Below are 17,123 nucleotides of genomic sequence, written 5' to 3' on the forward strand. Positions count from 1 at the left end.
TTGCCCAATCCTGCCCTCAAACACTGGCGCTTCACTGGTTCCTATTTTTTTTTTTTTTTCTTTTTAACTTAACAGAAATCGACAAGCCGGCCCAGATGCAGGTGACAGATGTTCAGGACAACAGCATTAGTGTCAGGTGGCTGCCTTCAAGTTCTCCTGTGACCGGTTACAGGGTCACCACCACTCCTAAGAACGGCGTAGGGCCATCAAAAACCAAAACTGCTGGTCCAGGTAAGCACAGCGGGCACGTCGCTTCTAGGAAGATAGACGCAGTAGGAGCTCAGACATTTTCGCTCCAAGTCCGTGGCCTGTAGGGCACGTGTGGCGGTGCTCCTGTCTGTAGACTGTTGCCAGCTCATGTCACAGGGCGGCTTCTAAACTTTTAGTATCCATATATTTCTGGTTCTATTTTTTAACACAGTAGTATGGACGCTACTTAAACCTTTAGTTGTCAGGAAGAGAAGGATGGACGGACATTGAGGATCCTTCTAGATCTAGAAAATGGTTTGCAAGATTATGATCTCAAGGCAATTTCTTAAGGTCAAGTTAATTTCTTTTTTCAAGACTAGCCTCATTAATCTTGGGGCATCATGTTAAGTTGAATATGATTTTACGACAGTATGCTAAATTTTTTTTCTTCTTTGTTTTTTTTGAGACAGTGTCTCGTGAAGTCTATGATGGCCTTTAATGCACTGTGTAGGCAAGGGGATGACCTTAAATTTCTGAACCTCTCGTTTGTTTTCTCCTAAATGCGGGTACCATAGGCATATAGTTTACTGTGCTACTGGGTATCAAAGCCTAGATTTGTTTGTGCGAGACAACACTTTACCAACTAAACCGTATTCCCCAGCCCCAGTTTTGTTACAAATGAATAGGTTTTCCCAAGAGGAAATAAGTCTCTGACTTTTTTCCCCAAGAAGAATAGGTGTTTCATGATTATTCTGCCAGTGAAAAATCACAGGCTCAACATCTGCTTTTCATTAAGCTCTCAGGAGTGGCTCGGGCGGCTTTATAGACCTACAATTGCTTCTCCTTCCTTTGCAGATCAAACAGAAATGACCATTGAAGGCTTGCAGCCCACAGTGGAATATGTGGTTAGTGTCTATGCTCAGAATCGGAACGGAGAAAGCCAGCCCCTGGTTGAAACTGCAGTAACCAGTACGTAACCAATGCTCCGTTAGTTGCTACTTTCAAAGTCATTTTGTTCTTGTATGTCTGGATGCCCCTGTACGTCTTTTGCCATTATATGCAAGGAATGGCAGCGTGTTGGTTGGTTCCTATCTTGAGATGAGCCCTTGGCAAATATGTTTTTTCTTCTTGGTGCCATACAGGGAGCTTTCAGGGAAAACCACTGTAATGATGCCACCAAAAGCTGCTCTGCTTCGAATCTCCTTTGCTCAAATAGCCTCAGCAAAATCTTATTTGCCTTTAGCAAATCTGAAATATTTCTCTAAGACCTACTTTTTCTACGACTGGATGGTAAAGTTGACTGAAGTATGAGGAGGTTATGTTCGGAGGGCATGGCTGGATCAGCATTTTATTTTATTATTTTTTAAAGATTTATTTATTTAATATATATACAGTATTCTGCCTGCATGTCAGAAGAGGACACCAGATCTCACTATAGATGGCTGTGAGCCACCATGTGGTTCCTGGGAATTGAACTCAGGACCTCTGGAAGTGCAGTGCTCTTAACCTCTGAGCCATCTCTCCAGCCCCAGCATTTTAATATAATAGTTAATAGAGGGAAAAGAAGAATTTGAGAAAGATTATAGCAGTCTACACTGAACACTGAAAATCAACGTTACCATTTCCAAGACATAGAAAATCCAGGTCTATGAGACTAACATCACATTGCAAAATCAAATCTAGAATATCTTTAAATTGATACAAATGAAACTAAATTTCCTATGTGGAGATTTTTGCAGGGTGTCTACACAGCTTATACACACCTGTGTTTCAATAAGTAACAATAAATACGCTAAACCTCAAAACCAAAAAAAAAAAAAAAAAGCCTTTTTAAGCAAATGTCAAGTAACTATCTTAATAGCGTGATAATTGGAGTTTAATTCGTCAAGGAAAATGGTTATCTGTAGAACTGCTTTGCACGGTATAAAAAATATGCTTGTTTCACAACTTGCTTTTCACATAACCTCTTACCATTAATTTGCCTAACAGACATTGACCGCCCTAAAGGACTGGCATTCACTGACGTGGATGTCGATTCCATCAAAATTGCTTGGGAAAGCCCACAGGGGCAAGTTTCCAGGTACAGGGTGACCTACTCAAGCCCTGAGGATGGAATCCATGAGCTTTTCCCTGCACCTGATGGTGAAGACGACACTGCAGAGCTGAAGGGCCTCAGGCCGGGTTCTGAGTACACAGTCAGTGTGGTTGCCTTGCATGATGATATGGAGAGCCAGCCCCTGATTGGAGTCCAGTCCACAGGTATATCGTGAACCGCACCGCCTGCGTGCCTACAGGAGCAGCGGCTTTACGCCCTGCTGACGTTATATTTTACTGAGCTATTGGTTCCCACAGAAGGGACAGTAGACAAATGCCCCCAAACTCCCAGGAAGGCAGAGGCAGGGGGATCTCTGTGAGTTCAAGGCCAGCATGAAGGGAGTCCAGGACAGCCAGGGATACACAGAGTAACCCTGTCTTGAAAAAAAAAAGAAAAGAAATCTGAAGTAGCTTAGTATATGTGCACATATATGTGTGTGTGTGTATATATATATCATCTATTATAAAGCAAGACATTTGAAGATGATATTGAATTGTGCATTATTTCCTAAGTGACGCACCTCGGTGGTTACCCTTCCTCTCCACACATGAAGGAAAGAAGTGTCGGATCATAAAGCTTACTCTGAGAACTGACCCTAAGCCAGGCATTTCCCTACAGCATGATCTAAGAATACATGGGGAAGTTCTTCCCTGGCTAGTTATCCTGTGCTTCAAGGATTCTGTCTGATCCAGAGGCTGAGGACAGAGTCATCAGGGCTAGTGCCTCCTACAATCCTTCGTCCTTTTGTGCTTTACTTACGGAGTAGGTTGGAATGCTTTAGCGTGTAGAGGTGACAGTCTGTGTTACCGCTCCTTGCTTCTCTTTCCTGCCTCTGTCGTGAACCAGTTTTCTTCTTAACGCTGCACCGAAGAGAATACTTCAAATTTAGCAGTGATATCTGCCATGGGTTCCCAAATAAAAGAGACAATAAGAACATAATTCTATCTCTTGGATGAAATACTCTGTAACCTGGTTTCCCATACACAGATAATTTATATAGAGAAAAGGCCATTGCTCATCTTTTTCGTACAAATGAAAAAAAAAATCAATTCTAATGACCAATATGATAATTCAACTCTTGGGTTTTCGAAGGGGTAGGGAGATAAGGCCCAAAGTCTCTTTTCAGTGGCGGCATTTACCCAGGCGTTTCCAGTGATTCTGAGAATTGCTGGTATCAAAACACAATTTTGTATCCTTTTGTATTACGTGTCTGTGCCGACTCCCTGCTGGGCCAGGGAGTCCACCAGTCCCTACAAGACCAATCCATTCTATTTCTTACAGTTGGCTTTGTTTGCCATTTTCCTCATCCCCTATAAGATAACCTTCTAACCAATGACCACTCCCGCAGCCATTCCTGCTCCAACCAGCCTGAAGTTCACTCAGGTGACACCCACCAGCCTGAGTGCCCAGTGGACAGCACCCAATGTCCAACTCACTGGCTACCGAGTGCGGGTGACCCCGAAGGAGAAGACGGGACCAATGAAGGAAATCAACCTTTCTCCCGACAGCTCGTCTGTGATTGTCTCAGGGCTTATGGTAAGCAGTGAGCTTCCATCCCTCGAACCAGGAAGTAGGTCATCTCACGGAGTTCATCAGGTAGTAGAAGGCTAATCCATAATGAACCTAAAGTCCTTTCCTTCTATCATCAAATGATTTTCTTATAAATTTGCACAATAGAAGTTGTCAGTGTTGACCTAGGATTTTCTAGATAACCTAACATGACTCCTGGATTTGAATGTTAGGAATAGCTTTGGATTTTGTGTAGTTCTTTGACAGAAGTATTCTGCTTGTTTTAAGGTTGTATTCTGTAGGGGGCAATTTATATATCCACTGGCTAAACTTACAGCTTTAATGAGTGGTGCTTCCTTGGCAAGAAGCATTCCCCAGTTAGTACCAGCTTAACTTGACACCACCCTTAATTAGAACATTTAAAAATCAGCCAGGTGTGGTGGCACACACCTTTAATCTCAGTACGAGGGAGGCAGAGACAGGTGGATCTCTGAGTTTGAGGCCAGCGTGAGTACCAGGACAGCCAGAGCTACAGAGTGAGGCCATCTCAAACAAACAGATAACATTTAAAAACCCTTTCTAGATCTGCAGAAACCAGCTAGGATTCTAAGGGCCTGATGCACATCTTAACTCAAGACCAGTTCCAAGGCAAGCAGCAGAACAGGGTTCAGAGACAAAAGCAGAAACTTTGTCTCATCTCTTTGTGATTAGAAAAAAAACCAAAACATGACTGATACCCATAAGATCATAAAAGCTGGAAAAAAAAAGGGGGGGCTGATACTGATCTTTTTTTTATTATTATTCTTTTTTTATTACCACTTGCGGATTGCTCGGACCTAACCCCTGAAAGCATTTTAAAATTCATTTAGTTTAAATGCGTTGTTAATCATAGGTAAGAGTGAAGTTGACCTGGGAATTTGAAGTGGGATGTGCCCATTGCCTTTCATGATAACCGAGTTTCTCTAGTGCTTTGCCAGAACTCTCTAGGCTTCATGCAACACCATTACCAAAGCTCCTCATGCCCTTATTTCTAGGTGGCCACCAAATATGAAGTCAGTGTCTACGCTCTCAAGGACACATTGACAAGCAGGCCAGCACAGGGAATTGTCACAACTCTAGAGAGTAAGTGATGAAATGTTTTCATATTGACAAACCTTGAATGTAAGTAAAAATAAAAGGTCGGTGAGTGATCTTTAAATCTAAGCAACAACTCAACAGTAGAATTTGGAAACTCATGTAATAGCTTACCGTTTTGATGATTCACTTCCGTATGCCATCCAGAAAATGGCCCACTGGAACGAGATGGAATCATGTCACTGTGTTATGCTGGTGCCGTTTGGCTAAAGCCCATAGCTGGTTTACGCTCTGCTGCTGAGGGTCTCTATTCCTAGAGCTCCAGTGTGGGGAGGAAGCAGTGGCTTTCGTCCCAGGAAATACGGGGCTAAATTAGGTCTGTGGTCCTAGTTCTCTGCTTTATCAGTAAGTTTATGTTTCATTATCTGTGGAATGATGAAGACGTGAAGCCTTACAAAAGTGACAGAATACTACTGGCCACACGCAGATCATTACTAATTGACCATGTTATATTCCTACCACACATTTTTACAGTACAGTAAATTATTCATTGCAACACTGGTTCAAAATATTTCTAGATACTACAGAGTCAGCCCTGGGAACCACTGGTAGTATTATTCATAAGGCTTTTCAGTTTCTTCAAAGGAAAGACATGAGAAGTGACTATTTTCATTTTTCCTAAATACCGTCAATCATTCTTCCTGATATCAAAGGGGGATGAACCTACACGTTATCAGTCAGTGTATTTCTGGAAGTGAATGCATTTGTATAACAAGGACGTGTTTTAAAATATCAAACCCTTACATGTATGAGCCAAGCATGCATTAATCTCCAGCTGTGCTTCTGCACAGATGTCAGCCCTCCGAGAAGGGCCCGTGTGACAGATGCTACAGAGACCACCATCACTATTAGCTGGAGAACAAAGACGGAGACAATCACCGGCTTCCAAGTCGATGCCATTCCAGCCAACGGCCAGACCCCAGTTCAGAGGACCATCAGCCCTGATGTCAGAAGCTACACTATTACAGGTTGGCGCACACAGCAGTCTGACTGTGTAGCTTATTAGTTATCCCATGGCTAGAACACGATTTAAAAATCTGATTGCCATTCCATGACCTTTTGACTTCCTGACTTTTGTTTGACCTATAAATTTCACTCATCAAATCTGTTGTTTCATAACATGCTCATTTCTTGTTTAATGAAAAAAAAAAAGCACACCTGAAGTCATAGGTAAGAAAGAGTCTGCGGCAGGAAGATGTGAGTTTGAGACCAGACAGTGAATGAAACCCTGTTTTTTTTTTTTTTTTTAAGTTAACACAGAAAACAAAAAGATACAAAATAGTAGTGCATTGGTATTAGCATGACTAGATTTAAAAATAATAATAATGAAAATTATAACTATAAACAGCACTGTAATACAGGTAGAAGCTGTGATCAGAGACAAATCGATATCAGAACGTAAGTGACTTGCTTTTGAGGAAGGGTTCTCATTCACTTTCCTCGTCCCTGTAAACTCCTTCGGTAGCCTACAAAAATATGCCACCGTAGAGGAGTAGAAGAAATTGCAGGCAAGCACGAGAGCTTAGAGCACTTAGTAACGCAGGCAAGGCTAAAAGGCTTGTCTCTTTAAATTCCAGGTTTACAGCCAGGCACCGACTACAAGATCCACCTGTACACTCTGAATGACAATGCCCGGAGCTCCCCCGTGGTCATTGATGCCTCCACTGGTAACTCCACTTTCTGCTAAGGAAACATCAGCTGATGCATATTGTAATCAGCTGTGTAAACTTTAGAGACAATTATGGACCTGGGATTTTACAGCTCCGGGGACTCTCAGGTTCCCTCCCTGCTCTGTTTGCTGGGGCTGGGTGCAAACGGGAGAATAGCTTCAGGGCCGTTCACTTTCTAAGGTGCCATTTTGTTTACTTTCAGCCATTGATGCGCCATCCAACCTGCGGTTCCTGACCACCACCCCCAATTCCTTGCTAGTATCCTGGCAGGCGCCCCGTGCCAGGATCACTGGCTACATCATCAAGTATGAGAAGCCCGGATCTCCTCCCAGAGAAGTGGTCCCTCGGCCCCGCCCTGGCGTCACAGAGGCCACCATTACTGGTATTGCTTCCGTGTTGTGGTTTTCCTCCTTAATCATAGATACCCAAAATCCGTAATACTCCCCAGTTGTGTCTTGATGCTATTTTATGAGAATGAAAGCATTCTTCTCAGGGACAAGTAGCCTTCTCAAAAGGTATAAGTGTGTGAGCATGTAATTTCAGTGCCGTCATATCGCACACTATGATGTATTACTCTGTGATGTAAATTTGCTTATTTCTTCATTATTTTGTCCCCCCAAATAAGATAAATTGTACGTATAGTGTTTCATGGATGTTGAAATCCCCGTAGAACACAGATATCAGGAAATCACAGCTTCTCTGTTGCACAAGAAAACAGAATCTGGTATGGGAAAAATACAAGCCGAATGCTAATTTCTGTTCTGTCATTGAAAGGGGTTAGTGATTAAACAGAAGTCTGGAGTCCATGGTGATCTCTCCCAAATGTGTATGCCACTGGTGGCATGCAGTGCTGATAGTTTATCTACAGGCTGAAAGAATCCTCCAGGAAGGTTATCGTGAAAAGGCTCGTTCAAGCGTCAGCTGTGATTGTAAAATGATCAGCCGGCTGAGTGGCCTTCTCGTGCAGTCTGTGAGTGTAGACAGGAGTGGAGCTGATCTCACCTTCTAAGACTTCAGGCAGCTGGGAGCAATGCCTCTCTCTACTGAGCCAGTGACTGCTGCTTGGCTGGCCACGCCTGCCAGCACAATGAAATGGCTGTGTTCCCCGTCAGGTCTGGAGCCAGGCACTGAGTACACCATCTATGTCATCGCCCTGAGGAACAATCAGAAGAGTGAGCCTCTGATTGGGAGGAAAAAGACAGGTAAAGACTCATAACCAATGGTTGCTTTGCAGGGTGAAGTTCCCTACTACATTTCAACACATTTCTCATAGGTTAGCTAATTTTTTTTTCCTAGCGGTATGTCTTATGTATCGTACTCTTTGACAGGAATTACCTAACATGCTCTAAAGATGTCTGGTTTGTTTATTTTTCTACAATCTAAAAAGCCTCACTCACTGTCAGCAATTCAAACTTGATAGTTTGAATGGGACCTTTCCTATTCGCCTTGATTTAGTATTTGGTTTCTGAAACTTCAAATCCAATATTTCAGTTGCAAAGGCTTAATTGAAGCAAAAGTGGCTTTCTGTGGGGCTCAGCGTTTCAAAGCTTCGTCTGTATGAGAAATTATACTAACATTTTTTTTTTCCTGTCTAAACTATAAAGAAATCTGTGAAGAAAAAAAAAAATTCCAGATTTCTTTCTAGAGAGTGTTTTGTGATCTGAGAACTGCTGGTTGTCTGGGAGTCTTGATCAGGTTGATGTACAGTTGTTGCCTGGATTGACTGTGATTGTTGCTTCTTCCTTGAGCTTAATGCGCTTTGCTTTTTTGGCTCTAACCTCTCTTGGCTAGATGAGCTTCCCCAACTGGTTACCCTTCCACACCCCAATCTTCATGGACCTGAGATCTTGGATGTTCCCACCACAGTTCAAAAGACCCCTTTCATCACCAACCCTGGGTATGACACCGAAAATGGTATTCAACTTCCTGGCACAACCTACCAACAACCCAGTGTTGGGCAACAAATGATCTTTGAGGAACATGGCTTTAGGCGGACCACACCACCCACCGCGGCCACCCCCGTCAGGCTTAGGCCAAGACCATACCTGCCGAATGTAGATGAGGAGATTCATGTTCCCAGGGGTGACGTAGACTACCACCTCTACCCTCACGTTCCGGGCCTCAATCCAAATGCCTCTACAGGACAAGAAGCTCTCTCACAAACAACCATCTCTTGGCCGCCATTCCAGGAGAGTTCTGAGTACATCATTTCATGTCAACCCGTTGGCACCGATGAGGAGCCCTTACAGGTGACTAATTTCCTCCTCCCCCCTCTTCATTTGTAACTGTGTCATCTAGAAAGGAAGCAAACAGAATTCACGAAAGCTCCCAGGTCAGATGTCTGCTTTCCCAGGACAGATGTTACAGCTCTCGGGTTGTTATTCTTACCTCATTGTGGCTCTGGAGCTTAAGCCAGAGACTGTCACCGTGTTTGACTCAATAGAGAGAATGAAATTATTTTTATTATTCTCATACACCGGAGGCTACTTAGTGAGATGGATAAAAAGATGATCTTAGGGAAAAGGAAAAAAAAAAGAAATATTTATATGAAGTTGGAAATGCCACCCCTGGTGTCTGTCCTTGAAGGGTCACATTATCTATTATGTGTCTAGGAAGATTAGGTAAACCTTTGGGTACCAGCTGTTATGAGAGATAGATTCTCCAAAACTCCGTTCTTTAATTTGTCCCTCTGGTGCAAGAATCAATTTTTATTGTGTTATTTTTAGAAAGTGGCAGAAACTTAAAAATGGACTGTACCCATAGGACATTTATTAGCTCAGAAACTTGAGTCTGGGGATGTGCCAGTGTTGTAGGAAAATTCAAGTTGTACTGTGATGGCACCTTGCTTGGAATGCACTCATCTTCCATGGTGCTCAAGTTTATGAAAGGGTGTGGGGTTTGGCAAGAGTTCCAGTGAGCTACAAGACTCAGAGGAGGCTAGTATAGCCGAGGGTTTCTGATAATTGTGGAACACCTAGGTAGAAAGATCTAGCAGAAATGATGGCTCTTTGCACTCATTTAAGATCTCCTCTTGACTGGGTGAGGATCCTATACACTCCCCTTTCTCTCCTCTTTTTGTTTTTTGTTTGTTTTTTGAGACAGGGTTTCTCTGTGTAGCCTTGGCTATCCTGGACTCACTTTGTAGACCAGGCTGGTCTCAAACTCACAGAGATCCACCTGCCTTTGCCTCCCAGCTTCCTTTTCTTCGTTTTTAAACAGGGAGGGTTATTAACAGAATAGGAGAGCACAGGCCTGTTTGTCACTGTAATGCTTTCTCCCCTCTTCGGGTGCACAGTTCCAAGTTCCTGGAACTTCGACCAGTGCGACTCTGACTGGCCTTACCAGAGGTGTCACCTACAACATCATAGTTGAGGCACTGCAAAACCAGAGGAGGCACAAGGTTCGGGAAGAAGTTATTACCGTTGGCAACACCGGTAGGTACACTGCTGCCCTGTGCAGGCACGTGCTTCCGGCTGGATCACCAGAGAAGGCTTTGCCTATTGTTCCTTGTTGTCTTTGACTGCACAACTACACAACAGCAGGAAATGTCCCCTTACGCAATTATACATATAATGTATGATTGACAGGATGACAGGCCTGGAAGGGAAATTCATATTATTCAGTCCAATTTCCTTTGTTCTTCTTATTGAGTATCTAGTTGATAGAGGCAATGACTTCTAGATACCTTTTACTAGTCGCTTATCCCATACTGTGGTCCACTTATGTTCCTAACCCGAACAGAATACCTAAGCACAGTCCTCCTTTGCAATGTTAAGTGATGGCTTAGGTTTTGTTCCTGACATAAACCGTTACCAGCATTGTCCCTTTCTTTCCAAAGAGTTCCCTGTTCCAAACTTCAGTTTTATATGGTTCTTTGTTTTCTTCTTTTTACATTTGCTTATTTTAATTTTATGTGTATGGGTGTTTTGCCTGCATGTATGTCTGTGCGCAAAATGCATGCAGCATCCACGGAAAGGCCAGAGGAAGGTGCCAGATCCTCCGGAACTGGAGTCACAGATGCTTGTTAGTTACCATGTGGGTGCTAGAAACTATGCCAGGTCCTCTAGAAGAGCAACCAGTGCTCTTAACTCCTGAGCCATCTCTCCAGCCTCTTTATATGTGTCTTAATACTCATTTCATGTTACATACATGCAAGATCTTAATAAAGGTTAAATGACCCCCATGCAAAATCTTAATAAAATTAATAAAAGTTCAGTGACCACCATGCAACATCTTAATAAAGGCTAAATAACTTTAATCATGAAAAATCTAAATAAAGGTTGAATGACCCTTGAGTCTTCTGTGTATCCTCTGGAAAGCCTTTTGAAGCCAACAGTGTGCCATTTGGCTTTTTAAATTGCAGTAGCTAAAGATTCACCAAGGAACACAAGTTAGGGAATAACTGAAATTGTGAATAGAAGTAAGTCTTCTTACACTATCAGGGCTAAGTCCCAAGTTCTTCCAGGTAGCAGGACTTCTGTGTAGGGGCAGTTACTTCCTTTTGGTCTCCTTCCTCAGAGAGAAGACTGCTTTTTCACTCGTAAATTAAGCAGAAGTGGGCCGACAGTCTGTATTACATCCACCATAATTAGCATTTGGTTTTTGTAGTCTCACTAGTGAAATACCACATGAAAGGACTCTTTTTTTTTTTTTTTTTTTAAGCACTGGGTTTTTGTGGGCGTTTTCCATATTGTTTTCTTGAAGATGGTGTGTGTAGAATCCGACTGTATTGTCTGTGATGGACTGAAACCTGCTATGCAGCTCAGGCTCCATAATGTCAGAGCAGAATTTAAACTCCTGGATAGTTTTAAGATGGTGACTGCCCATGTAAGAGCTCCAGACGCTTTGTTTCCTTCCAGCCCCTTGCTCTGCCAGTGTTTTTAGTTACCAGGCTCTCTCGGTTTTAAAACACTTCAGATGTTCTAGCTCTTGCAGGACGGCAGCTTTTGGAATATTAGACATTTCAAATATGGATTGCATTTGCACTTTTGATTTTTTTTTTTTTTTTGTGCTATAAAAAGAAATATCCACCTGAGGGATTCGGAGTCATAGTAAGTTAGCTGATTTAACATTTAGAGAGTAACCTGGTGTGCCTCATTTATGCAAATTATATTTACTTATTTATTCATTTATTCATTCTACATGGGAATTGATGTTTTACCTGTACATGTGTCTGTGTACAATGTACATGCTTGGTGCCCAAGGAACACAAACGATACATCAAACGCCCTGAGACTGGAGTTACTACAGACAGCTTGGAGACAGCATGTAGGTGCTGAGAACCTTAGCCAGGTTCTCTGCAGGAGAAGATATTGCTCTTAGCCACTGAGCCACCTTTCTGGCCCCTACACAGATTATTATTTTTTTATTCTTTAAAAATAATTTTTAATTTTTTTAATCCTTAAAAAAAATTTCTAAAAGGGAGGGATGAGATCTTGGGAAAGCAACAGATTTTTACCTACTCAAATCATCTACATTATGGTGATGTCTCTTCATTGGAAAGTCCGGTTTTACTTAGTTTCATAGTAACTGTAAAAAAAAAAAAATGCTATAATATAAGTGCAGATTGCATTATAATGTTATATAAAAATGTTAAGACTATTTTAAGTATAAGCAAGGAATGTTATCTAAGATGGTTAATTACTTACTAGCAATAGTTATTAGTGAGTAATTTCTGTATCTTGATGATTGGCCAGAGTTTTGATTTCTTGGTTTCATGTAGCCTCTATGAGATCCTAATGAGAGGAAGGGATAGTTATATTATTAGCCCCATGTATTTGTTATAGATGAGGAAAGAGAGGCAGAGAAATGTTAATTAGCTCAAAGATACTCAAGCATCTTGGAGAAGCATCACTGCCCACATTCTTAACTAGTTAAAATGTCTTAAGATCTGTTTCATGTCATGATTAGTAGATTTCCTGGAAAAGGTCACATTTTGAAACAGAAGACAGGAATGAAGGAAGATGGACTATGTTAACCCTGTTGTGGCAAGTGGCCACTGGCTACATCATAGCATTGCTGATGAGAAAGAACATTTGTGCTCTTAGTGCTACTAGATTAGGTCATGGTATACAGTACAGATGTTTCTTCTTATGGTCCAAAACTATCAATAAGATGTGTTTTCCTCTTTTTTCCCCTTTCTCCTTTTGTTCATAGTCAATGAAGGCCTGAACCAACCCACGGATGATTCATGCTTTGACCCTTACACGGTGTCCCATTACGCCATTGGAGATGAATGGGAGCGACTGTCTGACTCTGGCTTTAAGCTCACATGCCAGTGCTTGGGCTTTGGCAGTGGTCATTTCAGATGCGATTCATCTAGTGAGTAGCTTGCTTGGTCCATCTACTTATTCCTGCATCTCTTCTAGTCTCATGCATTTGCACTAATTGGGCCACAGAAGCATGTTTGGCAGACGCAAGCTCTTCCAAACATGATGCAAACAGAAGTATACTGTTTGACTCAAAGTAACATTTTGCATCATAGAAGGATGATGGGAAATTTTACTTGTTGAATATTACTGCATCTCAAGAGTTGTGTGCTAATCTAACCAATCAATAAAAATATATGTGTAGTGGTGATACACTCTTTGAAATATTCAGTTATATCTAAATTGGTGAAATTAACAATCTCATTAGAGTTTGGTCTAATTGAGATGATATAACACAGGCAGTCATAAACTCCACATTCCTTTCAGTCTTTAGTGAAGTCTTAGTCTTAGTCTTAGTCCTTAGTGACTAAGGACAGAGAGGAGCATTTAACTCACAAACACCATTTTGCTTAACATAACCAGATATACCTGTATTGTAATACATGCCCACATGCATACTCATGCATACTCACACACACACAAACACAAACATTGCTAGTAATATAGAGGAAAATGTCTTGGTAATGCATTTATCGCTTAACAGTCAAGTTCAGAGATGGTTAGTTGGTGATGGCGAGCCTGACAACCAGAGTTCCATCCCATCCCTGGAACCCACATGATGCCAGCTCCCACAGATTGCCCTTTGACCTCTACATATGCACTGTGGGACACTAATGCCCACATGTACAGACACATTTGCTTGCATACACGTGAAAATCAATAAATGTAAGGAAAATGTTAAAATCAACTTTGACTGGAAAAATAGTTAATTTTCAAAGGTTGATTTTTTTTTTCTCAAATTATCGATGAAAACGAGCCTAAAGTTTTAGTATTGGAGTGTATAACTATTCATTTATTCTTTGTTTTTGGAGGTATAATTATTATTGGAAGTTCGTCTCTTTCTGTGTTAATCATTATGTCCTAAGTACAAGCCTATGGATGATTATAGGAACGATATTCCATGAAGTGACATTTAGCAGCTCTCTAAAATTTTCTGTGAAACGTTTTCCTGAACATGAAGTAGCTAACTCCAGACCGAAAGTTTAAAATCAAGAAGTTTGCAGTGGCTGCAGACTTCTGAGCTTGGACGGAGCACAGCGCTGTCCACTGTGCTGGGTTGGAAGGATAACACTTGGCATTGACTAGGTGGTTTTTCAGTTCTGAGAACAAACTATGTTGGAGTCTGTGTGCTTTTACTGAGTCAGTACCTGATTGCAAATGTGGAGGTATACAGTAATTTTACCTGTGAGCCTTTGGCTCAATGTTCTTTGCTGAAAAGGTCATAACTTTCTTATAATTTTTGCTTATCTTTCAAGGAAGGCTGCATTTGTTGACAAAGTGGAAGGAGCACTGCATTGTCTAAGTGTGTTAAGTGAATTCTGTGTGGTATAAATCAGAGAGATTAAAAGGCATCTTACGTGACACTAGACACAGCTCCTGCTGACTGGATACTTCCTAGAACTCATCGTTTGTAGGCCTAAGTTATTGATTGTCATTATTTTGTTTGTTGTTACCTTTGATCACTTTTTGTTTAGATGAACTACGTGGTAACAGGTAGACACTAGCTGTTCTCTCTTTAATGTTTTTTTTGTTTGTGATTTTGGTTTTTCCGAGACAGGATTTCTTTGCGTAGCCCTGGCTATCCTGGACTCACATTGTAGACCAGGCTAGCCTGGAAGTCAGTATCTGCCTGCCTCTTCTTCCCAAGTGCTGGGATTAAAGTCAGGCACCACCATGCCCCAATCTTTTTTTAATGTTTAATTAAACTATGTGTATCTAGGATCTCTGCAAACCCATTTTAGAACCAAACGAATCACTGATTAGTCCTATGAAACGATTTTGGTAGTAGTGTTAGGTCTTAACACTGGCCTGGAAAACATTGAATGTTATGATGAAGAAATGGTCCATCATAGACACTGTGACCTTTGACTTCGACTTTCGATTCCTTATGCCCTGTCCGAGTGTTCTGCCCGTCGTGTGAGTCAGACCACAAGTAACTCTCTGCCTGTGCTGTCCCTACCTTACAGAATGGTGCCATGACAACGGTGTGAATTACAAGATTGGGGAGAAGTGGGATCGCCAGGGAGAAAATGGCCAGCGGATGAGCTGCACGTGCCTCGGCAACGGGAAGGGAGAATTCAAGTGTGATCCCCGTACGTCATCCTAATAATGGTTTCTAGACTCTAACTGAGCCAAAACAGGGTGGGCTGGACACAGTGGGTTTGCTAGTCTTGTTGGGAAATCAGTAGCATGCGTCAAAAGTGAATGGCTCATGACGGAACGTTACGTCCGAGCACATTAGCCCTCTTATAGCCTGAGCGCTTTGTTCGTCTGCAGTGGAGTTTTATAAGTAGACTGAGCTTTTAAAACATGGCTTCCGCCTTCCCACCTGGCCTACTATACCAAGGCTTTGGAACATCTCTTTACAGCTCACCTAAGTTGGTGAGATTTGGTCCATGCTCAGGCAGGTCTAGGGCATGATTGTTCTGCATTGGTCTTCATGATTGTTCTTGGTCTTACGACTGTTTCCGGCTTGTGCCCACGTGCAGATGAGGCAACGTGTTATGACGACGGGAAGACGTACCATGTTGGAGAACAGTGGCAAAAGGAGTATCTCGGAGCCATTTGCTCCTGCACGTGTTTCGGGGGCCAACGGGTAAGACCGGTGGGGATTAGGTAAAGCACAGAGTAGGCTCCATCATGGATGTACTGTGAGCACAGGTGTGCCTTGCCTCATATGATGAGCCCCAAGATGGCTATGTTCCTCCCTAGTTGTCTACCTCCTTGATAATAGCTTCTGCACCTGCACCAGTGACTAAAAACTCTTGGGCCGTCCTGTTTGTCCTCACATGAACTTCAGCACTAAGCCCCCAGTTCTGTGCTGATGGACTACTAGCATCTCTGTGGCAGTGCTGTTCGAATTTTTAATAATACCTTGATCTAAGAGAAATGTCGCTGTTTTCATGCCCTTGCTCAACCTAAAAATAGATCCCTTATTATCACTCTAATACTGAGCTAAGTAATAATGGGCAAACAGGGAACAGGAAGTGGCCCTGGCTCTTAACGATGTACTTGGGGACATTAAATTAGCATACCCTGCCAAGCCAAGCTAATCACAGGAGAGAGTCTGACTAAATACAGCTATGGATGGGCGGGGATCAGCAAGAAGGCTTCCTAGGAAAGACAAACTTAAGTCACCTAGGGTTAAGGATGGCAAATATTAAGTGGGGAAGAAAAAAGCAAAGACAGCATGCTCCTTGCCTGAGAAGATCTGCTCCAAGTGGTTCCCAGCGAGGCGGTCCTCCCCCTGGAATCTTTTGGTGAGGAATAAGAATAGAGGAGGGAGAGAATTCTGTAGGGCTGGGAGGTTCATTACATAAGCCAGGAATTCTCAGCCATTTCAAATATATGCCTGTCTTCAGTAACATAACAACAATTTCTATATTCATCTTTTAACAAAGAAAAATTGGAAATTTCAAAATGACTTAATAGGGGCCCAGGTGTGGTGGCAAACGCCTTTAATCTCAGCGTTCGGGAGGCAGAGGCCAGTAGATCTCTGTGAGGTTAAGGCCAGCCTGGTCTACAGAGTGTGTTCCAGGACAGCCAGGGCTCTGTTTCAACAAACAAACAAACAAACAAACAAACAAACAAACCAAAAAAAGAAAGAAAAGGCAATAGACAGGACAGGTTCCACAATTGTCCTTTGATCCCCACACATGCTGTAGCACATGTGTACGCATACACATTCATGAGTAAGTGTAATTAAGTTTTTAGAAATTAGGGTTTCATAAAGGGCCTGACCTTAAAAGGTCCCCACCTTCTGATGCATGAGGAATATGCACCCCATACACACAGTAAAGTAAAGTGGTTAATGTTCTTGGCATTTACCGACGATTAAAAGTGGCATAATGGAAAGTAGCTGTTGAAAAAATAAATGAATCTGGGAGCCAGCGAGATGGTTAAGCGCACAAGCTACTTTGGCAGAGGACTGGGACTTGGTTCATCTATCCACAAGGTCCCCAACAACCAATCCCAGGAGGACTGATGCCCTCTTCTGGCTTCCTTGAGCATCAGGTAGACGTGGTGCACAGACATACATGCAGGCAAGCGCTTATAAAATAAAAACATATATAAATCTTTTTTTTAAAGAAAAAGAAA

The 17,123-nt window shown here is 42.2% G+C and overlaps 1 protein-coding gene across 10 annotated transcripts in view; it reads left to right on the forward strand.

Annotated features, from left to right (window-relative positions):
• Positions 1-17,123, forward strand: part of Fn1 (fibronectin 1) — a 68,331-nt gene that overhangs the window by 48,418 nt on the left and 2,790 nt on the right. For 2 of the 10 annotated variants that reach the window (XM_055616603.1, XM_055616597.1), the window contains 14 exons: positions 76-231; positions 1,045-1,158; positions 2,179-2,448; positions 3,633-3,820; positions 4,828-4,915; positions 5,719-5,895; positions 6,505-6,594; positions 6,800-6,979; positions 7,710-7,799; positions 8,389-8,846; positions 9,893-10,031; positions 12,754-12,918; positions 14,993-15,118; positions 15,515-15,621. In XM_055616603.1, the coding sequence (XP_055472578.1) occupies positions 76-231; positions 1,045-1,158; positions 2,179-2,448; positions 3,633-3,820; positions 4,828-4,915; positions 5,719-5,895; positions 6,505-6,594; positions 6,800-6,979; positions 7,710-7,799; positions 8,389-8,846; positions 9,893-10,031; positions 12,754-12,918; positions 14,993-15,118; positions 15,515-15,621 (2,348 nt within the window). The remainder of the gene's footprint in view (positions 1-75; positions 232-1,044; positions 1,159-2,178; positions 2,449-3,632; positions 3,821-4,827; positions 4,916-5,718; positions 5,896-6,504; positions 6,595-6,799; positions 6,980-7,709; positions 7,800-8,388; positions 8,847-9,892; positions 10,032-12,753; positions 12,919-14,992; positions 15,119-15,514; positions 15,622-17,123) is intronic. The other 8 variants (XM_055616604.1, XM_055616599.1, XM_055616605.1 and 5 more) reach the window with 5 other exon arrangements.

Source organism: Psammomys obesus, unplaced genomic scaffold, assembly GCF_907164565.1.
Source record: "Psammomys obesus unplaced genomic scaffold, mPsaObe1.curated_primary_1811, whole genome shotgun sequence".
NCBI lineage: Eukaryota > Metazoa > Chordata > Mammalia > Rodentia > Muridae > Psammomys > Psammomys obesus.